At 50.7% G+C, this 21,338-nt stretch overlaps 7 protein-coding genes across 7 annotated transcripts; 3 read left to right on the top strand and 4 right to left on the bottom strand.

Annotated features, from left to right (window-relative positions):
* Positions 1-5,744: 5,744 nt before the first annotated feature.
* COL26b_014292 (uncharacterized protein) lies at positions 5,745-7,387 on the bottom strand (the record flags this gene model as incomplete). Its single annotated transcript, XM_053186867.1, has 3 exons — positions 5,745-6,286; positions 6,389-6,948; positions 7,005-7,387. 3 exons carry the CDS (start codon positions 7,385-7,387, stop codon positions 5,745-5,747), a joined length of 1,485 nt encoding a protein of 494 aa, XP_053029194.1.
* A 3,350-nt stretch (positions 7,388-10,737) lies between these two features.
* On the top strand, positions 10,738-11,270 carry COL26b_014291 (uncharacterized protein; the record flags this gene model as incomplete). Its single annotated transcript, XM_053186866.1, has 2 exons — positions 10,738-10,849; positions 10,942-11,270. 2 exons carry the CDS (start codon positions 10,738-10,740, stop codon positions 11,268-11,270), a joined length of 441 nt encoding a protein of 146 aa, XP_053029193.1.
* Positions 11,271-11,407: 137 nt separating this feature from the next.
* Positions 11,408-12,297, bottom strand: COL26b_014290 (uncharacterized protein; the record flags this gene model as incomplete). Its single annotated transcript, XM_053186865.1, has 2 exons — positions 11,408-11,869; positions 11,920-12,297. The coding sequence occupies 2 exons, from the start codon at positions 12,295-12,297 to the stop codon at positions 11,408-11,410; spliced, it is 840 nt and encodes a 279-aa protein (XP_053029192.1).
* A 394-nt stretch (positions 12,298-12,691) lies between these two features.
* Positions 12,692-13,571, top strand: COL26b_014289 (uncharacterized protein; the record flags this gene model as incomplete). Its single annotated transcript, XM_053186864.1, has 3 exons — positions 12,692-12,741; positions 12,802-13,183; positions 13,278-13,571. The coding sequence occupies 3 exons, from the start codon at positions 12,692-12,694 to the stop codon at positions 13,569-13,571; spliced, it is 726 nt and encodes a 241-aa protein (XP_053029191.1).
* Positions 13,572-13,967: 396 nt separating this feature from the next.
* COL26b_014288 (uncharacterized protein) lies at positions 13,968-14,719 on the bottom strand (the record flags this gene model as incomplete). The annotated part of the gene is made up of 2 exons (XM_053186863.1): positions 13,968-13,995; positions 14,184-14,719. The coding sequence occupies 2 exons, from the start codon at positions 14,717-14,719 to the stop codon at positions 13,968-13,970; spliced, it is 564 nt and encodes a 187-aa protein (XP_053029190.1).
* A 2,353-nt stretch (positions 14,720-17,072) lies between these two features.
* COL26b_014287 (uncharacterized protein) lies at positions 17,073-18,121 on the bottom strand (the record flags this gene model as incomplete). The annotated part of the gene is made up of 3 exons (XM_053186862.1): positions 17,073-17,246; positions 17,306-17,733; positions 17,791-18,121. The coding sequence occupies 3 exons, from the start codon at positions 18,119-18,121 to the stop codon at positions 17,073-17,075; spliced, it is 933 nt and encodes a 310-aa protein (XP_053029189.1).
* Positions 18,122-19,010: 889 nt separating this feature from the next.
* COL26b_014286 (uncharacterized protein) lies at positions 19,011-20,816 on the top strand (the record flags this gene model as incomplete). Its single annotated transcript, XM_053186861.1, has 2 exons — positions 19,011-19,056; positions 19,117-20,816. The coding sequence occupies 2 exons, from the start codon at positions 19,011-19,013 to the stop codon at positions 20,814-20,816; spliced, it is 1,746 nt and encodes a 581-aa protein (XP_053029188.1).
* Positions 20,817-21,338: the final 522 nt, after the last annotated feature.

Below are 21,338 nucleotides of genomic sequence, written 5' to 3'. Positions count from 1 at the left end.
ACTAGGGACGGACAGAACACACAGCAGCTCACGGGCAGGATTTGGAGGACGTTAGGAAGAGGAGTGTACTTTAGAGTATATAGCTTGAGCCTGCGGCCCTTCACGCCATATACCCTTCGGGAGGTCGGCCGCAAGGGCGGTTGCGCCCTTGCCGCCTCGGCGTTAAATACAACAACAACAAAAATCAGCGGGATATGTATTCCGTCACGATCCGTGGGGTAAATTCGGCTGATACGGATGTCGCGGAGAGGTGGGGTATCGAGCGGAAGGCATATCCCGCCTTGCTCCGGCTATCGGACTTTCCTATCTGAACTTTGAAAGGCAAGTGTGATCACCAGCCATGTGAGATAAGACGGCGTTTCTGAGGTGACCGCCATCACCCGCGTTGATCTCATTGATATTGACATAGACACCTGCTCTCGTTTTGTACATGCGGAGCAGTCTTCAGACAAACACAACCGCGATCAAGCGATTTTGACCAACCATGGCGATAAACATCGAACAATTGATTTCGCAACTAAGCGTTGAGGAAAAGATCAGCCTTCTGGCAGGAAAGTCGACCTGGCGTACTGCTGAAGTTGAACGGCTTGGTATTCCTAACATCAAGGTACAACCACTTCAACTATCAATCTCCAAGCTCTGGCCTAACATATCTTTCCGTAGGTCTCTGACGGACCATCAGGTGCCAGGGGAGAAATATTTGGCGAGGGAGTTCCAGCAGCCTTTTTGCCATCTGGTGTAAGTCTGGGCGCAACTTGGGATGTGGAGCTTCTCAGGCAAATGGGCGAGCTTCTCGCAGAAGAGGTGTGAATTTGTTCCTTCTAATTATGCAGATTATCAAGCTAACTATTGCCTTCCACAGACCAAGTCGAAGTCTGCCTCCGTCTTGCTCAGTCCCACGATATGTTTACATCGCAATCCCTTAGGAGGCCGAAACTTCGAAGCCTACAGCGAAGATCCATTCTTGACTGGAAGACTGGGCACCGCTCTTGTGAATGGTTTGCAGTCGAGAGGTATCGGGGCTACTCCAAAGCATTTTGTTGGTAAGTAAGGCCCACACTCTGCTGAAAGCCTAACTAACAACTCGATTCAGGTAACGATCAAGAGATCGACCGGTTTCACGGCAACCGCATCATCCCAACGCGGGCTCTACGTGAAGTCTACCTCAAACCTTTCCAGATGGTCGTGCGGGATGCAGACCCATGGTGCATGATGTCGGCCTACAACAAACTGAATGGCCACCACTGCGATTCATCATACGAAATACTCACTGAGATTGCCCATCGCGAGTGGGGTTGGGAAGGTGTATTCATGAGTGACTGGGGTGGAACCAATTCGATTGGGCCGTCCATTAACGCCGGGCTTGACTTGGAGATGCCGGGGCCCCCTGCTAAGCGTACCCAAAACGCTGTCATGGCTCTCCTGTCGAATGGAGAAGTGAGCATGAATACTATCGACGACTCAGTCAGACGTTTGTTGCGGCTTCTAGAAAAGGCTGGCAGGTTCGAAGATCCTGCCGACCATCAAGAGATTTGTTTGAATACGCCTGAACAATCGCTAAAGCTCAGACATGCTGCTAGATCTGGAATCGTCATGTTGAAGAATGAGAATCAATCTCTGCCGCTCCGACCTTCAGAGAATATCAGAAAGATTGCCATTGTGTGCCCGAATGCGAAGAGAGTTGTGGCGGGCGGCGGCGGAAGTGCTTACATCAAGGCACCCTACTGGACGTCAGTATTCGATTCTCTGTCTGCAAAATTCGATAACGAAAAGACGACCATTGTACACGCTATCGGTGCCAAAGTCAACAGGTACCTTCCAACGGCATCGTCTCATATTTGTCGGGATCCAGACACCAACCAAGGAGGAGGGGCTGTGGACTGGTTCGTTGGTCATGATCATACTTCGAAGCCAGTGGCAACAACTCACATGTAAGTGCCTGCGGGACTTAGCCTAAGAACTGCGGACTAACGGTTTCTCTCAGTGATGATCTCTACTACATTTCTTTTGGCGACAGTCCTCCAGAAACCACTGCGGAGACCAATTTTTGCTATCGCGTCAGAACGATTCTCATCCCGAAGACCAGCGGCATTCACCGTCTTTCTCTTGCGAGTATCGGAAAGGCAGCATTCTTCAGCAATGATGAGGAGGTCGCCACCGAAGCGGGGGACTTCAACGAGAGCGTCACGCTCTTTTTTACCTATGGATCAAATGAGACGGTCTTTAGCAAAGAGCTTGTTGCTGGTCGCGAGTATTCTGTTCGCATAGAAGGCCACTCTCACGACAGACAACTTCACGCCGACCTCATCCCTCGGATGAGACCCATGAAAGACAAATTTCAAGGAGTTCGTCTCGGCTACGAGGAGCATGATGAAACTGATCTCCCAACAGAGGCAGCCGATGTCTGCAATGGATGCGACGCAGCGGTTGTAGTAGTTGGAAGGGACAAAGAATGGGAGACCGAGGGCCAGGAGATCCCGCATTGGGAGCTCCCAGGCGATCAGACCAAGCTCATAGAAGAGGTTTCTCGCGTCTGTCCACGCACGATCGTTGTAATTCAGGCGGGAACGCCGGTCAAGATGGAGCCTTGGATCCACAAAGTTGATTCTGTGCTCTACACTTGGTACCAAGGACAAGAGCTGGGGAATGCGGCAGCAGATGTCATCTGTGGTGACTCCAATCCTTCTGGCAGACTTCCGGTCACGTTTCCTCGCAGCATTGAGCACGCTCCTGGAGTGGCCGCACCACAAGAGCCCGGAGCTGATACTTCATGTCTCTACGCCGAGGGAATTCATGCCGGACACCGCTGGTGGGACTTTCTCGGCATATCGCCGCTCTTTCCACTCGGCTTTGGTCTTTCGTATAGCGTCTTCGAAATCTCTGAAGCGAAGCTTTCAGACCAAACACTGAAGTTGGGAGATGCGGCCAAGGTCCTTTGTCGAGTGACCAATCTTGGCGGAAATGAGTTACCAGGGCGCCATACTGTCCTCGCGTTCTTTTCTGCTACATCTAACAAGAGATTGAGTCGACCGAAGAAACAACTTTGCGGCTTCGAAAAAACACCCGAAATTGGAACAGGGGAGTCCTGCTTTGTCAAGGTTCCGATTGACCTGTATGAGTTCGGAGCTTTTGACCCTGAATCGAAGAGATGGGCCATCGACGCTGGATCAACCTTCAAGATTTTTGTCGGACCCAACGCAGCTGACTTGATTCCAGTTGGGGAAGTCACAGTGGATAATGAGATTTCATGGGTTCACAAGATGTGACGGCGCGAAGCCTGATGGCGGGAAAGACCGGACTTTTTCGACATGTCAAATGAGATGGGTTTTTGTTTTCTTTTGGCTCTTCTTTTTAGCTTATACAGACAACAGCAAATACAATGATGATTCGTTAAGAGTTTGAAATGCAGAATGAAATCTTCTACTATTACATTTGCCGTACCGATTCCTACAATTAGTTCACGTTCTGTGTCTGTCTGTCTCGAGCGTCACTTACTCAGTGCGCATTAACCAAGGGGGAGGTCGTGGAGGACATTATTTTCCGGGGATGGCCAAACCCATGCCGACACATTATATTACGCCATCAGATATGTCCTCAAGATTACAAACCCTATGTGGCGGTATGCATATTCCGCCCTACTACTGTCTTGCACCGACCGGGATCGGAGTTTTGATGGGCGGCTTCTCGCCAACTCGACTGGCCGTGCCCGATAAAGACATGAAAGTGAAGAACATCACTTATATACATGCGCATTTCATGTGCGCTAGAGTCTGGATGCAACAACGAGCCAAGCTCGAGCTCCCCTCAACCCTCCCAGCAATGTCTTCTCACAGCCGGGACTTTTTCGTCGACACACCGACTGGTTACATTACGAGATGCGTTACAAAAGGTTCTTGGCTCAAGTTTCCAGAAGATGATGATGACTATCAAATACCGAGCTTTGACGAACCTATCACGACATACCGCGAACATTCTCGAGATGATGCGATTCTTGTAGGCTGGTATGGACCGGATGACAACGCAAATCCTCACAATATTTTGTCATCAACTACGCCAATGCCGCAGTATATGTGTCATCTTCAATATTCGCGGCTTCTCAAGAGGGCGTTATGGCTGAGTTTCACGTGTGTCATACGATTGCGAGTCTCGGACTCGCCCTCTTCGTTCTCGGCTACGGATTCGGTCCGCTGATTTTCTCACCCCTGGCCGATGTCGCGAGAATTGGACGGAATCCTCCATACCTTGTTGCAACTGCAGTATACCTTGTTATCTCTGTTTTGGCTGCTTCGGTGGGCAATGTCGAGGGATTGATGGTACTCCGGTTTCTTCAGGGGTTCTTTGGGGCTCCGATGCTGACATCGGGAGATGCATCTCTATCAGACATCAGCTCAGAGAACATGCGTCCACTGTCACTTTACACTTGGGCCTGTTCTGGTTTTGCAGCGGCATCTTTGGCACCAGTAATATCCGGTTTTGCGGTGCCAGTAATGGGCTGGCGATGGGCACTCTGGGAGCTCGTTCTAGCCAATGCGCCTGTCATCTTCTTATTAGTAAATTTCACATGATCTCTGTCTGCGGCTTGGTACTGATCAACAACCTTTCTTCAGTTGTGTCTTCCCGAGACCTCAGCATCGAACATACTGTATGCCCGCGCACAGAGGCTCAGTAGAATCGACCCCAGTCGCGACTACCGACTTATGGAGACGAAACCTACCAAGTCCACCCGAGATCTTCTATTCCGCTCTCTTGTGGTGCCGTGGCAGATGCATCTTCTCGATCCATCCATCATGTTTACAAGTGTCTATGCTGGTTGTGTATATGGCATATACTACTCGTTCTTCGAAATCTTGCCCACTGTGTACGAAGGGCTCTACGGTTTCAGCATGGGACAGACTGGGCTGGTTTATCTGTCCATTGTCATCGCCGTCGTGACTATTGGCATTCCGTACTGCTTCTATACGCACTACTGGGTAACACCAGCCGTCATAGATGGAGGCCAGATAGAGCCAGAGAAGAGACTGATACCTGCGGTTCTCGCATCTCTACTCGTACCTCTCGGCATGTTCATTTTTTGCTTGGACATCGAGAGAGGATATTCACTGGATGGCACCTACAATTGGTGTTGCATTGACAGCCGCTGGTTTAGTAATCATTCTGCAGTGCATATTTGTCTACATCTCACTCGGGTATCCAGACTATGCCGCTTCAGCTTTTGCGGGAAATGGCTTCGTTCGGTGCCTGATTCCGACGGGTGCATTGCTTTGGTCTACGCCCTTGTATGATAGACTTGGCGTTGCGGGAGGCTCGACTTTGTTGGGCGGCCTCTGCATTTTGGGTGTTGTGGGCATGGTGGTCCTTTACAACTGGGGCGGTGAACTGAGAAAAAGGAGCAGGTTCGCAAGGTAGATTTATCAACACGAGTCTCTTGGGAAGACATTTGGACCTTATTTCGGTAGCGAATTCATCAGCGATATTTGAGGATGGGTGACCTTTGCCAACACGCAATCTGAAGCCGCAATTGAAGGTTTTGCCATTGCCATCGTCCCACTAACCTGGACATGCGCAGAGTCTTAATGGATGCCCGACACAGAAGAGGTCTGGATCACAATCAGGATGTTAACTTCTCATGCCATCCATTTGTGTTTTCCAATCCAACAAACTTGATTTTCTCAGAGCTACAAGATCTATGGAACCCAAGCCCTCAATGGCATGGTGTATGCGTCAGGCGGCCATTCTTAGCCCGGTCAGAACTTGCGTGCCGGAGTACGAAGCTCAAACAAACGATCGAGTTGAGCAAAAGTCTTGCCTTTAGTCTCCGGAACAACAAAAAAGGCCATGACGGTTAGAGCACAAGCAGGGCCCAAGAACACAACTCCCGCCTTGGGGCCGAGATCGGCCTCTTCCTCATTGATGAGATAAGAAATGGCCACCGCCCATGCCAGGTTGCACACCGCATTCGTAATGGTTGCAATCGATGTGGTCTTGGCTCTCAACCGAACAGACGAGATCTCACCAACAAGCGTCCACCCGATAGCTCCCAAGGAAATGTAGTACAGAATGGTCCAAATGATAGAAAAGGCCGCCAGCGCCCGCCCATTGGCTAGGGTACCGCGACCGACCCAGCCTAGAATGGTGATGGCCAGCAAGCAGGGAATCATACCCGAAAGACCCAGCAGTAATTGTGGACGTCGCCCAATATTCTCTACTGGAGAGAAAGAAAGAAGGACAGCGAAAATTGAAAGAACGTTCGCAATCACTGTGACAAGGAAGGCGTCCTCCAGGCCAGCTAGTGCCAAGAAGTATGTAAGGTAGTTGCCGCAGAGAGGCCAACCTGATTTGAACAAGTCAGTAAGAGAGTCTATCTACTGGAGAGGAAAGGGGGACCGACCTGAAAATTGTTGCATGACCATGGGTAAACAGGCAAGCAGGGTTCGCCCCAAGTCCACCCCTCTGAAGCAGTCCATAAAAGACACCTCTGCTCCGCTTGTTGACTTCTCGTGCTCGATGGTTCGCATGATGAGATCAACATCGGCTTCAACAATGTACCCAGGCTCCTTGCCACGAAGGCTACAGAGAACCCTTTTGACCTTTTCGGTCTCACCCTTTCCTGCGAGATAGTAGGGTGACTCCGGCGTTAGGAATGTGAAAAGCGACAAGCTGATCAAGCCAATTCCAAACTGGGAGACAACAGCTGCTTTCCATGACCAGGTGCCAGAGATTCTGGACGTGCCCTCCAGAACACACGAGGATAGAAACACCCCAATTATGAGCCAGAACTGGAATAGAGCCAGCATGAAACCACGAATCCGAACATGAGCAATCTCAGCCACGTATGTTTGCGTGTTTCCCTGCATGAATCCCATGGCAAATCCGAAGATAACCTTCGCAACGGACCAAACACCCCAGTTGGGAGCCACAAGCTCGACGACCGTACCGATGATCAGTAGCCTGGAGTCATCCACCATTAGAATTTAAACGTGTGCAGAGAGCTGGTAGATACTTACGCAATGTTGATGAAGACGCAAATGCGACGGCCGAAGCGATCGCTGGCTGTCCCCACGATCACAGCGCCCAGAATGGCAGAACAGAACTGGCAGATAGTCCATGCCAACTGTCGGTCTGCCGGAAGTGTCCAGGCTTGGTGTTCCTCATTGAAGACTCCAAACTGTTTCACAAACTCCTTATCCGCACTGATTGACCCAATGAGGTTCATGTCGTAACCAATAACGATGGCGACGGACGCACAAGCGAAACAGGCGAGTGCACTACGGTAAGACTGCTTGAGCTCGGTCAGCTGTCGACTCCATGACAATTGCTCTTGAAAATCTTCGCTGATGTTGCCATGTTCGACTACATCGTCCACAAGATCTGCTTTGTCTTGCTTCATGTTTGCTGATGTCATTGTTGTTTGTGTTACAGTGTCTACTGATCTTTTGAAACGGAGAGAAGAGTATTGCAACACTGAGAAAACTCGGGTTATCTAGAACACCAGGATGAAGTGTCGGGTACGATTACAATCTCTTATACATCCCATTTGTTCTTATCAGACTACAGAGTGATATGGTTTGAGAGTGGCCCACTCCCGACTTTACCCCGGATTTCTTATCATTCCCAGTCTGACTCCAGATAAGGCTAATACCTCGGCACAATCTTCCAGTTTCCCCCTCTGAACGTGTGCGGAATTTATGTTCCGCCCTGGTTACAATGCGTGCGATTCAGGTCGATACACATCTCCGGGTACGTACCTATTTGAAAGTATACATGCGTAATATTTGGCAATGAGGGACGGCCCAAGAACTTCATGTGGTATAGCACAGCTATCGAACTAAATCAAGTGAGGCGATGACGAGTGGTCACATCTGCTATCTCCGATTGAGGACCGGTCCAACGGGGGCAAGTATTGTCCGACAGTCGTGGATGTTTCAATATCGAGTTCGACGTTGGCGGTACTGAGAGGTACGATCAAAGACAGCGCGTGCTAGGCGAGCGCTGCGGGCAGGATGAGCGTTCTGTGTCGTGTCGTAAACGGCGATGCCCAACGGAGGGCGCAGAGGTCGGAGTGCGGTTTCCGAGTGTTCTGGGGTGTCTGCGAAGACTGAGTACGCAACGAAGGTTGGGGCACCGTCGTAGCTGGGTGCAGGGTGAACGACAGTTTTTGATGGCCAGGATGGGTTACGGCAGTATCCCGCTTCCACACCCTCAGAATGGTCGTAGATTCCTTCTTCTTCATTGACATAAAGAGAATACTGCGGATCCTGTGTCTCCAAAGGATAGCCATAGTCCCCGGGTCGAGGACAGAACTGGCACATCGTGTGAATGGTTTCTGAGTGATGGGCAGTTTAGATTAATGTTTTAGTTCGCTTCTTGAGGTTTTCAAGAGGGGTTTTATAAGAAAAGAAAAAAACATGTTTGACGGGCAGAAGAGGCCATTCACGAGGGCTACGTATCCGTACCGAACGTCTCGCCCCGCCTTTACTAGGCAGCACACCTCCAGAGTGGGTTGACCGTCGGCTGTTGGTGGACCTGCCGGTCAAAACGGCGGCACAGTCGTCGATACGCAGCGGTGAAGGATGCTGCGCCTTGGCAAAATCAAATAAGACGTTCATGCCATATTGAATCGTCCATCCTGACAACGACCTTCCCGATATTAAGATGGTCTTTAAAGGCCTTCATTCGAAACGGAACTTCCTCCAGGCAGGTTTCTACCACAAGAGGCCGTAGCTTGCCCTCTCTGATGTACTCCATAACCTCATAACTCTCATCCCATCCACCCATCAGGAGACCCTGTAATCTAATCGAACGTTCCACCATCAACGCCAAGGGTATGGTCAAGTTTCCTCTTGATTTCGGTACCCTGGTGACAGTTAGAGCTTCACATGTATATTGGGGAGTAGTGTCTTACCCGACGCATATGACTGAGCCTCCATCGCAAACGTAATCGATCAGTCCTTCGAAAGCCGTTTCGCAACCTGATGTAACAATCAGATAATCGGCGTTCCGCCGAGCCTCTTTGGCATTACGTAGTCTTTGGCACGCGTCGGAAATGCTCCTTCGGAACTCGTCCCAGTCAGTCGCCTGGTCGGGGGCGGCAATGAATTCGTCAAAGGTGTCGGCAGCTCTCGAGCCCAACGCTTCAGCCTTCCATGCCAGATCGATACCAATGACTTTAGCTTTGAAAACATTGCGGGCCATCATTCCGGCTAGATGTCCAATCCCGCCGCAAACCCCACTAACAATGACCACGTCGCCCGGGGAAGGATTCGCAGACTTCAAAGCCCTGAGTGCCGCGGCCCCGGAACATAGAGCGGTGGTGTACATCCAAGGACTGATACCCATCCCTTCATCGAAGACGAAATTTGGCAGCGGCATGAGTGAAGTATAAGGTGCTGTTAGGTACTGCTGAAAAGTGCCGTTGTGGTGGCGAGGGAAGGTTGTCTGCGCCTGACAGGATTCGGGGATGCCGTGCGAACAATAGTAGCAAGATCGGCAGTAGGAGGCCAGATATCTCGCCGCAACTGGTTTGCCTAGAAGTGATCGATCGAAGCTCATGACTACGTGCCCGATACCTTCGTGGCCAGCGATATGATTTGGTCCCTGGAGGCCGTCTCCAGGGCCGAGTGAGAACAGAACATCCTGTGAATGTGTTGCTTTAGCAATTCGCTCACTTGGATCCCAATAAGACCGCTTACACTGCCGCAAATGCCTGTCCAAGCTATTTTGACAACAACTTCGCCAGGCCCCGGGGGTCGCACGGGGATTAATTGGACCTCTTGGTTGAGGCTCGGGCCCAACTCTGGCGTAACGATTGCTGTCTGCACTGAGGGTATACTGATGCCACACAAAGTGTACGGAGACTGTGATAACGGGCTGGCATCCAACAGCTCAGGCCGAGACGCTATCGAAATGCCACTGGATGACATTTTCTCTGACAACTGAAGGTTCTCTCCATGAGATTCTATCGTCATCGTTGCGGTCTTGCTTGTCCATCAGCTAAAGGCAACGATGTTAGTTTCTGATGTTCGAGCTGCCTAAGCATCTGAGTGCCAGGAGTCTAAACGATAATTGAAAGGCCTTTGCCGGAGATCCCATAGTTTGGAGAGTACCCTTACAAGAATATTGCGACAATTGACGAAGCGGAATACATATTCCTCCCGCTGCCTTATCAACGGCAGGTCCCTGTATTTTCGGCACCGACCGGCATCTCTCCCGGTATCGGCGCTCCAAGCACAAATTCACGATTGAAATCTGATAACAGTCGAGTGTTCATGTGGAGGTTCGCGATATGTTTTCCGCACGTGCATATCCAAGGTCTCTGGTGTATGCATTGAAAGCGTCGGAGGGTCGGGATCGCCCCAATAGAAAGATCCAATGGTAAGCCTACAAGCCGCCAATGTCTCCGCATAACCTAATTTGGCAACTTTCCATTCTAAAACTTGCCAAATCTGAGCAGGGCAGGAAACAAATCGTCAACCATCGGGCCATCTAAGCATGTCAACTCAAGACACGTCGCTTTTAGACGATGACGAATAATCTGGACTGTTTTGAGTGGTACCTCTGCAACATGAATGCTGAGGAATATAAATTCCGCCGTGGTCACTACCAGAGTGCTACGTCAGTCAGACACTACGAGTAGTGACTAGCCAGAATATAAGCAAATGTCCGCTTGATGAAATATTCGCAAATCATTCTAGGCAAACAAGTACAGTCGCACATCATCAACTGCCACGGCCAATCAAGATGTCTCACTTGACCTACTACACGTACCAAGGCTTCGGGTCAGACAACCTCAAGTCACATGCGTACAATCAAGCTGTGCGCATGGAAAATCAAATCTTCATTTCTGGTCAAGGTAATTCGCTCACTTTTGCTTCGTTCTGCATCTCTTAAATCCAACCTCGTTTGCCACGAAACCGCGAGACATCTTTTAACTCACTTCAAAAGGTGGCCACGACAGAGTCACTGGCAAACATTCTAGGGATATCGACGAGCACATTGACCAAGCATTCGAAAACGTCGACTTTGTCTTGAGAGATGCTGGCGGGAAGGGCTGGGAGCAAGTCTTCATCGTGAGGTCATACCACATTCACCTCACCGACGAAGCACAGGCGGCAATGGTCAGGAACTTCAAAAAATGGATGCCGAACCATAAGGCGCTTTGGACTTGTGTGGGGGTTACGAGATTGGGGTCGGATGGCATGCAGGTCGAAATTGAGGTCGTAGCTCACGACCCTGAAGGGGCTGCGGCAGCAAAAGCAAAGGAACAAGCTTGAAAAATGATCACTTTTCTCGAACAAAGAGGCTGAAACGTCGAGACATTGGTCAGAATACAACATCGTCATGTGGAAGTACAATTGATATATTTTACTTTTATAATTTTTGCTCAAATCTGGGTTGAAAATGCGGTAAATTACTGCTTGGTCTCGTAGCTGATCAGCCCATCTATGGTTCCCGCGTGCAAGCCACCAGTGATAGCAATATCAGTTGCTGTGGTGTGTCTCGCGGCATCACTGAGAAGATAGATCACAGCGCCCGTCAAGTCATTTTGCGTGCTCAAACGCTGGTTTGGAGGCGCCAGCCACATCTGCTCTCCTTCTCGCTTGCTTTTCAGCTCTCGTACCTTGCGCGTCATTTCCGAGTCGACAAACCCAGGGGAGATGGTGTTGACGCGAATCTGGTGGGGTGCCAACTCAACAGCCAACGCCTTAGACAGCATGAACACCGCTCCCTTTGAGGCGTTATATGCCGCCATACGGTAGCCAGGCAGACCGATGTGCGCAGACTGAGAGGCCAGGAGGACCATACTACCTCCAGTGCCCTGCTTCACCATTTGCGCTGCCACGAGCTGAGCTACGAAGAAAGTTCCGCGAACCTGTTGGAACCATTAGCGATGATGATTCTCACACGGAAGCAATGACTAACGTTGATTTCTTGAATGCGATTGAACTCATCCCAAGTTTGCTCAAGGAACGGCTTATCAATGGCGATACCAGCAGCTGGCACGCACCCGTCGATGGTGCCAAACTCACTCAACGCCTTATCAAAGGCAGCCTTGATACTCTCCTGAGATGTGACGTCGGTCTGGATGTAGATAGCCTTTGTAGAGAACTTTGCGGTCAAAGTGCCAAACTCTTCAACTGGCTTCTCCTGGATATCAAGCACCGCGACATTACCGCCCATCTCACAGATGGCGCGAGTGCAAGCAAATCCAATGCCCTGCGCTCCACCGGTCACGATGTAATTGCGACCGCGCAGCTCAAACATCGGCCGCACATCGTCAAGGGGGTCAGAAGGAGGCATCTTAGGGGTTGTCGGGGGCGTGAGATATGCTGGTTGGATGTGATAGAATACTGTATTGGATGAGTGTTCCTGGTAAAAGAAAACGAGAGACATAGCCGAATGCCTTTCGACGTCACAAATGCGCTCTGTTTCTTATCGTGGTTTTTGGGGTTATGGTTCAGGAACTAGTTCCGACCTTCGGAAAGTGGGTCCCGGCCCCGCTGCCGGGGGGGCTACGGAAGCTCCGAAGCTGTCAGATCTGACCCGCATCACAATGCGACGATGGCCGAGACAGGTCCGCAACACCAAGAGAGTAAACAAGATAAGATAATCAGTCGCGTGGAATGTTTCTGATTTGATCATGGACGCATTACAGCATTGAAGTTGCTGAAAGGCTCTGTTATCGTCACCAATCATGGCATCCCACGCGCCCGCTGCATGCTGCACAGCCGGCAAACTACACGAGTACGCATTCTCACATGAGGCCATATTTTGTAGCTTAAAATCGAATCTAACATATCGCAGAGGTACCCCTGAGGGTAGCCTGATCCAAATTGACGGCAACATCGAAGCGTATCTAGCGATACCAACATCTCAGCAGACGCCCGCGCGAGCAGTACTGTATCTGCCGGACATCATCGGCATATGGCAGAACAGCAAGCTCATCGCTGATGAGTTTGCACGCCATGGCTACGTCTGTCTTGTTCTCGACACTTTCAACCGTGATCCCTGTCCGTTAAACATGCCTGCGGACTTCGATATCATGAAGTGGCTGCAAGAAGGATCCGACGGCCAGAATCCGCATACGACAGAGACCATTGACCCGATAGTCCAGGCCGCAATCAAGTATCTGAAAGGCATGGGCATTGAAAAGATTGGGGCAGCAGGGTACTGCTTCGGCGCAAAAGTGAGTTCCTAGTCTTACAGCACTGCCGTTGTCAGTCACGGGTTGCTAAAGAAGACTTCAGTACGCTGTGCGCCATTACCAAAGCGGCATTCAGTGTGGTTTCATTGCTCACCCCTCATTTGTGGACTCAGATGAGTTGGCTGCCATTACTGGGCCGTTGTCCATTGCTGCGGCTGAGTTCGACGACATATTCCCCGCAGAGAAGCGCCACGAAAGTGAAGCGATACTGGCGAAGACAGGAAAGGACTACCAAATTAATTTGTTCTCTGGAGTCTCCCATGGTTTCTCTGTTCGTGGTGACGTGAAGGATGAGAAGCAGCGGTTTGCAAAGGAGCAGGCCTTTTACCAGGCGATTACTTGGTTTGACAGATACTTCAAGACCAACTAGACCTTCATAGTCTTGTCGAGATGCAACAACTGATTGCATAATTGTATATAAGTGGACCTAAAATAGACTAGGCGTTTATAATCAATCGTCAAGGATCCATATGCATTGAATGCAGCGGGGTCTGTACTACAACCTTGGGTTATTAGTCTACACTCAAGAGTCTTTATGAGGCCGTGCAACTCAATGTGTACCTCTCATTTGTTACTTGTAGTATCTTTTGCAGTCAAGCAGTTGTCAAAGCAAAAGGGAGTAGCGGAGGATCTGGAAAATGAGTGGGTATCAATCATGACCATTCGTCACTGGAACTAGAATATACTCTCTGACAGTACTGTGCTCGCCTCACCGCCGGTTGTCCAATCAATCCCCAACAACCCATCCCACCCGGATTCCGTATTATTAACACTTGAAATCCCAGCCAACGTGCCTGCAACTTCAGACTCCACAGCCACATCGGCACCAAGACGTGATGGATGATCCGTGCTGAACTGAGCCACCTGCGAACCTGTCCGGCAATTTCTTGGTCTCTCAAGCATCCCCAAGCCGGTTAGACTTTCTCGAACTTCAGATAACTTCTCAGCTAACCCCTGGGATGCTCTTGAGATCTTCGCATACCCAGTTGCCAGGGCGACAGCCATCTCGTAGCTTCGGCCCATAGCTCCAGCAACCTCCGTAGAGAGAGTAGTCAACACAGCTGACCTGTTGTGTTCAAGGAATGATGTAAGCACGAAGCCCAGCCCGGATGCGGATGCGAGAAGAGGCTGATAGAACGGTTGTTGTTTGCGGTAAATGTCCGTTGTCGTGTTCAGATTGTAAAGAACGTTGCAAACGTCGAATAACACTTCAATGGCGGGTCGGAGGTACTGCTTGCTGGTTTGTACGTCGGCTTTTGAGAAGAAATGTGGTTTGAATAGGAGACTTCGAACAGACTCGGCCCGGAGATTCAAGAGGATCTTCCATGTCGGAGGCTGGCTTAGGGGGTTGCTGTGCCAGAGTTGGATTATAGAGGGGTCCGCAACCGCCCTCTTCCGCCATTGTTCGATTCGGAAGTTCATGACCTCGAAAGCTTCCTCGTCGTCGTATCGTTGTGACTTTGTCGCTTGGGAAATAGGATCACTGAACTTGTCGCTGAGCTTGATGAATGTGAGCATGGCTTCGAGATATGGAAGTTTAATCTAGTGGGAAAATGTCAGCAAGGTTGCGTTTCGACTCCGAAATGTTGTCACAGTTGGCCTTACAGAAGAAGTGTTGATGGGCCCGAAAGCGCTCTCCTGGAAATTTCTCGGGAGACCTGCGGCAGCACTCCATTGGCGGTCGAGAATGACGATGCTCGACATAAGAGCCCATACTTCTGTACGTTGAGCCCGTGAATCAAGCATGTCTTCCGACATGACGCCGTTGTGGAACCCGAGTTCCATCAACATGCGCCCTGCAGTTCCACACATGCGCCATGCAGATTGCGGCGTATCGTTGAAGAAATCATAAGCGCCCTGGCCCACTTGTGAGAAATTATGCCATATGGGAAATTGCAATCGTCTAATTACCTTGAGCAACACTATTATAACTCCATTCATGGTAGACCTCGGGGCGGCAAGTTTGCTGCTGATAGCGGGCTGAATACTCTCTCGGATAATAGATTCACTTTCGTGTTTTGACGGTGTCGCATCGGCATGGAGTCCTATCAACAAAGCCAGATTCAGAATCAACAGGTCGTCTTCGGAAGCGACCTCGACGGGTTCGGTGAAGAACTCCCACGTCGTCGAGTCTCCATCGGTATAGCAATTACGAGCGCGCGTCTGGACTTCATCAATGTCGACAATTGGGTGGAGATCGCCGATCACTTCCTGATATACGCCTAATAGTCTCCTGACATCTTTCAGGCTCATCAGCTCTCGAAACTTGAGAAGAGCTGACGCATCGCAGGCTGGTGTTTGGGTCTGGACGGCAGCAGCTTTGTCTTGGGTAAAGACCACTTCATTGAACTCGATATCTGAGGTAACGTTTAGATGTGGTGGGTGCCGTGATTGCGTCGCAGAAAAGCTGCCCCTCGGTGGTTCGGCTTGCGATTGCGATTGCGATGATGCATTGAGGCTATTATCTGGGCTAGGCAATCCGTATATCGGCCGGGGCGGATTTTGCCAATTCTGCTCGATTGCGCCCACGTAGTCCCCAATAGCGGTCGCATCGTTCATAAGAGTTGAGAGGAAGTCTTCGTTATTGCAATCGGTCGCCTCAAAGGTGGGTTCGGGTGGGCTCTGGCTCGATGTTTGAACTCGAGACGCTAGGCTGTTCAGCTGGCCTTGAAGACTGGAGAGGATCTCCATAATTGCGTCTTGGTTATTACTAGACGTGCCGCTACAGTCAGCGCAAGCGATGGAGAATATGATAGTTGTGACAAACCATGATGAAGAAGGAGAGGAGCTGTTTCGCTTCTCCTGGCGTTGAATCATTTCGACGATTGCTTGGGGCCACTCCTCTGTTCCAAGGAAGCTATCGTAACTGCACGCCTGATCGCGACCAGCGCAATATTTGCATGGTTGACGACCATCGCATTTGCCCTTGCGCCGGCGACAGGCATCGCAGGCCCGCAAAGCATAGGGTGCTCGTCGCTTGCCCGGCTCTCCGTTCGAGTTGCCTGGCCGCTTTGCCACGCGTGCCTCCCTTATCTGCGACATTTATTGTGTCCTCGTTCTGGTCTTATCCGGGTCCGGGCGGTATCGTCAATAGGAGGAGCGCGCTGCTTGAAGGTCTACGTTGGACAAGAAAGATTGGCAATGTATGAAGTCACAGCTGCATCGGTATGCAGGTCGCACAAATCGACGTTGGAAAGTTCACAAAGACAGGGCAGATGACCACGCATGCAAAATGACGAGAAACACGTAGCTGGGTATGGGGCGTTATCTTTTCGAAGGCGAACATTGGACGGCGACCATTCCCCAGACCCGCACCGGCTGCCGGGAACCCCTTTCCGGGGTGCAGATAAGGGTCAAGGCGGTTTCTACGAAGGTTTCTCCTTATCCTGATAGAGGGCCTTATCATGCTGAGAATGCGGGGGAAACATGCTTGACCCTTGTCCGAAAGGGCTAAATCAATTGTCGGCCGGGTATCTCCTCAGCTAATGGTGCACTACCCGATGCCTCCCTCTATCTTTTGCGTACCTGGTAGCTGAACATGCTATTTGAAGCTACCGAATTCCGGTCCCTCATCTTCGCGGCAGTTTCAGCTCCCGTCACAGGCACTCTGTACTCCAAGGCCGTGCCAGGCGGTTGGCCCTCGACAGCATGAGGAAAGGGAAGGTATTCAGGCATCAAGTCCATCTGCACGAGAACAGTTCCTTGATCCCATGAAATATGTTCATGATAGAGCCGGTCCCCGCGGATATTTACCACGGCTGTGAATGGGACCTCCACATACTTGAATGTGGGTGGAATTCCGGGGACGCTAGACACAAGCTTTGTTTAGCGCCCACATCGCGTTAGATAAACCCCAGTCACAGATGATCACTTACAGCCAATCCACGATTTTGTTATGCGTGAACTTGTAGATGAATTCGTCAATAATGCGGTCGATGCCAATTGTTCGGCTAATGAGTTCCAGTTCCGTGTCATCCGAGTTGCTGAAGATGAAGTTGTTCCGGTAGAACTGAGTCAAGGGCGCGCGTCCAATCCCGCCAGTCAACTGCGTGCCTTGGTCAACTGTTTGGGTCCCTGCATAGCGTGCGCGGCGTATTTACTTACAGTAGGCACATGATTCACATAAGGTTGATCAACCATGGTACTCATCGTATGCTCAACCGAGCGATCCGCAAATTCGTAGTATGTGTGTTCGTCCCAGATACTTTCGAGGTCGAAATATGGGCCGTTAATGAGTGGCTTGAGAAACGTCAAGTTCCTTGTATGCGACAGCGACTCTGCCCAATAGTCGAAGTCATCTTGGAATGGTGTTGCAAAGCGAAAGGACTTCGCTTTCGCATATCTGTAAGTTGTGACACCAGCCGCCTTGCCCGTTACAGATGTAGGCTGCCCTGCCATATGACGCTGTACAGGAATTACAGCCTTTCTCAGGTCTTCTTCATCTGATGAATTGGCGTACACGACACCGCCGACGATGCTGGGAAAGTTGCCCAAGACATCCGCAACCGCATTCCACAGCGTTGAATCGTATGCTATTAGCCAATCGACTTAGTTTTTCATCTGGTGCGGTGGCCATTGTTGGAGCTCACCAATGATTCCAAAACGGCTCTGCGATTCCAACTTGTCGCAACTCTGTATCGCCTCCAAAGCGTATCTCATGACTTCTGGAACATCGCCGCCATTGGAGATTGCCCGCGCTTGAATACCGACCACCACATAACCTTCCTCGGCCCATTTTACAAGTGCCGATGGAACGCCTTCGATGATGTCCAGGTGCTTGGAGGAGTCTTGCTGCAGAATTATGAGGCCGGGTCCACGGCCTCGCCGTGTGAGTGGTGGCAGCAGGGTGATGCCTTCACGGAGCTGCTGTGGCCGCGCTTGCGGTAGCGGTGCCGGAGGTTTGCTGATGTCTGCGTACATGTTTGAATCTATTCGATTTCTTTGTTGGCAATTTGATGATAGAGCCTTGATTACAATTGTCAAACTGCTGCTCTTATCTAGTAGCTATCAAGCAAATGCAAATTATCTTATCTACGTGTCAAAGACTCCTTTACCAACTGAATTAAGGATGTTCCGAGGAGCATACATGGGCAAACTTTTGTGTTTAGCATAGCTCCTATTGAATTCCCATGGGTAGTCGTCGCAGCTACATCCGGAGTGGCTGCGAGACGCATAGGACCGGGGTCCGTTCCGTTCCGATCGGAAGTTCCGTGATAAGGTCCGTGATAAGGTCCGTTCCCCACACGACCACACCCAAGCCCATAGTCACCATACTATGCAATTAGGGGACTTCAGCATCACGAATGAATGGTCATCTACCGTACGATGTGTTTCTTAGGATGAACACTTGCAGCGAAACTCAGCTCATCGTTGGTCTACCCCACGAAGTCCCCTGCCCTCTTCAACGCGGATGCATCCCTGTAATGAGTTGATGGCATTACGATAAGCCAACCGGAAGGTGTTTTAAGAATAGATCAGCTTTCGGAACAACCGTTCCTGTGCCGGGTGGGAAGATGCCACTGTCGATGTCACTGTGAGCCTGCTCTATGGAAATTGCGGTACAGGGTGTCTGACTTGCGTGTAACCCCGTGTTGGCTCCATTGCCGAATCCAATGTTGCCATGCAGCCATCCTTTGGAGGACGTTGGAACAACGATTTGAAATAACAAGTCGTCATCGCGCACACACCAGTCTGCTTTCAGATGACTCTCCTTACTTGTCACAACCACCAGGACTGAAGACATCAGCATTTTGGCAGCAACTTCGTTTCCTTGGTATAAGCCAACCACAATCTTTGTCAACCTACAACTATGACGACCAAAACGGAGTCGTATGACGCCATTGTTGTTGGCGCCGGTAAGTCATTCGAACTTGTAATCAGAAAGTAATCGGACAATGGCTAACATGCACTGGTAGGCTGGTTCGGGCTGGCAGCCGCAAAGGCTTACAGCCAACTCAACCCTACTGCGAACCTCGCCGTCCTCGAAACAGCCGAGTCTTGCGGTGGGACATGGTCGAAGAACAGACTGTACCCGGGCTTGAAGTCCAACAACATGATCGGCACCTACGAATATCCCGACTTTCCCATGTCCGAAGAAGTCTACGGTGTGAAGCCAAACAACCATATCCCAGGCGCAATCCTCCATCGCTATCTTACCGACTTCGCCAAACACTTTGGCTTCTTCGATCGAATCCAATTCAATACCTCCGTGGACTTGGTTGAGCGCCTCGGAGACGATGGCTGGCGGTTGTCCGTGACCTCTGCTGGCGGGGCCCGCACGATCGAGACTGAGAAGTTGATCCTGGCCACTGGTTTGACCTCAACACCTAATATCCCTTCATACGAGAACTCCGAGAATTTTGGAGGGCCTCTCTTCCACGCCAAGGACTTTTGCAAGAAGGCACCAGAACTGAAGGACATCAAGAACGCCGTAGTCGTTGGCGGAGCCAAGTCCGCGTTCGACGTCGCTTACGCCTTGGTTCAGGATGGGACCACGGTAGACTTGATAGTCCGTCCCAACGGCCATGGCCCCGTTTGGATCGCGCCTCCTTTCGTTACACCGCTCAAGAAGCGTTTGGACCAGCTTCTAAACGTTCGATGCATGTCTTGGTTCAGCCCTTGCCCTTGGGGCTTTGAGGATGGCTATGGCGGCGTCAGAAACTTCCTCCACGGAACTGCTGTCGGTCGATTCATCGTGGACTCATTCTGGAAGGTCTTGAGCGGTGATGTTCTCTCAGCAAATGCCTACGACTCTCACCCCGAGCTGGCAAAGCTCAAGCCATGGCACTCTGCTTTCTGGATCGGCAGTGGTCTCAGTATTCTCAACTACGACAGCAGTCTTTTTGATCTCGTCAAAGAAGGCAAGATTCGGGTTCACATTGATAACATTGACCGATTGGAGCCTCACCGCGTTATCCTCGCATCTGGGGAACAACTGGATGCCGAAGCCATCATCTGCTCCACGGGCTGGAAGAAGGAGTCAACCATCAAGTTCGCCGGGCTCGGAGAGGAGAAGTTCGGCCTCGCTGTCACCCCCAGCGAGAAGCGAGAGCTCGATCAGGACGCTGATGCCAAGGTCCTGTCCTTGTATCCCCGACTCGCCGCACAGCCAAAGCTCAGCTTTCAGCCCAAGGAGGCCAACCCCTTGCGCTACTACCGCTTCATGGTTCCGTCCACGATGATGTCCAAGCGCAACCTCGCCTTCGCCGGCATGATCTCCACAGTAAGCACCTCTGTTTGCGCGACGATCCAGGGACACTGGATTGCGGCATACCTGAGCGGCAAGCTGGACCGTGAGCCAACTACGGAGCAAGAGATTACGGATGAGATCATGCTTCACACTCAGTGGGGCAAGTGGCGCTTTGGAGCATGTGGCTATGGCAACAGCCTTCCCGATTTCGTCTTTGAGGGTCTGCCTTATGTCAACATGCTGATGAAGGATCTTGGTTTGGAAACACATCGCAAGTCTAGCGGCTTCCAGGAGCTTACCTCCCCTTACTTGCCGGTCGACTTCCGAGGATTGGTCGACGAGTGGAAGATTGGACATGATGTTGATGAGTCTGATAATGGTTCATCGAAGCTTGGCAAGGCGGAAGTTGAGGTTTCGCAGGTTTGATTCTGTCAGACATAATGAGCCGAGTCCCGTGTTTTGATGTGCGCTGCCGGGGTATTGTCTATAGCTCTTGCTTCCAGCACTTTTCCTTTGTATGTTTCTGGAGTTCAATATTGTAACTTTCACGTTCAAGTTAAAATACTTCATACCCATTTTTCAATCATAACACTTGAAGCCACTATCATCCTGGAAGAATCGGGGTCGGCACGATGCCGACCACCCTATTTCAACCTAAGGTGCCTCGACCACGTGCAGCCACGCGTGAAAGCTAAGCCGCAAGGCTCGAAGCAGCCTACAACTAAGGCAAGATCAACAAGCTTACCATCAATGCCATATTTCTTCATGAATTAGGTCCCAAACAACCAGAAGGGCCTATGACGTGGTGGTGTTACGGTCAGCTATCCGACAGTAGGGTCTGCTAACAGAAGTTGGGGATTGACGTTAAAACAGTACACTGGGGTCGTGGTCGTAGGTCGTAGGTCGTAGGCTGTAGTAGATCAAGTCTTCAGAGGCTAAGGTGATCAG

Source organism: Colletotrichum chrysophilum, assembly GCF_026319265.1.
Source record: "Colletotrichum chrysophilum strain AFK26 chromosome Unknown scaffold_328, whole genome shotgun sequence".
NCBI classification, from domain to species: Eukaryota; Fungi; Ascomycota; class Sordariomycetes; order Glomerellales; family Glomerellaceae; genus Colletotrichum; species Colletotrichum chrysophilum.
The sequence above is the reverse complement of the archived record's forward strand: the minus strand, read 5'-3'. Positions and strand labels throughout refer to the sequence as shown.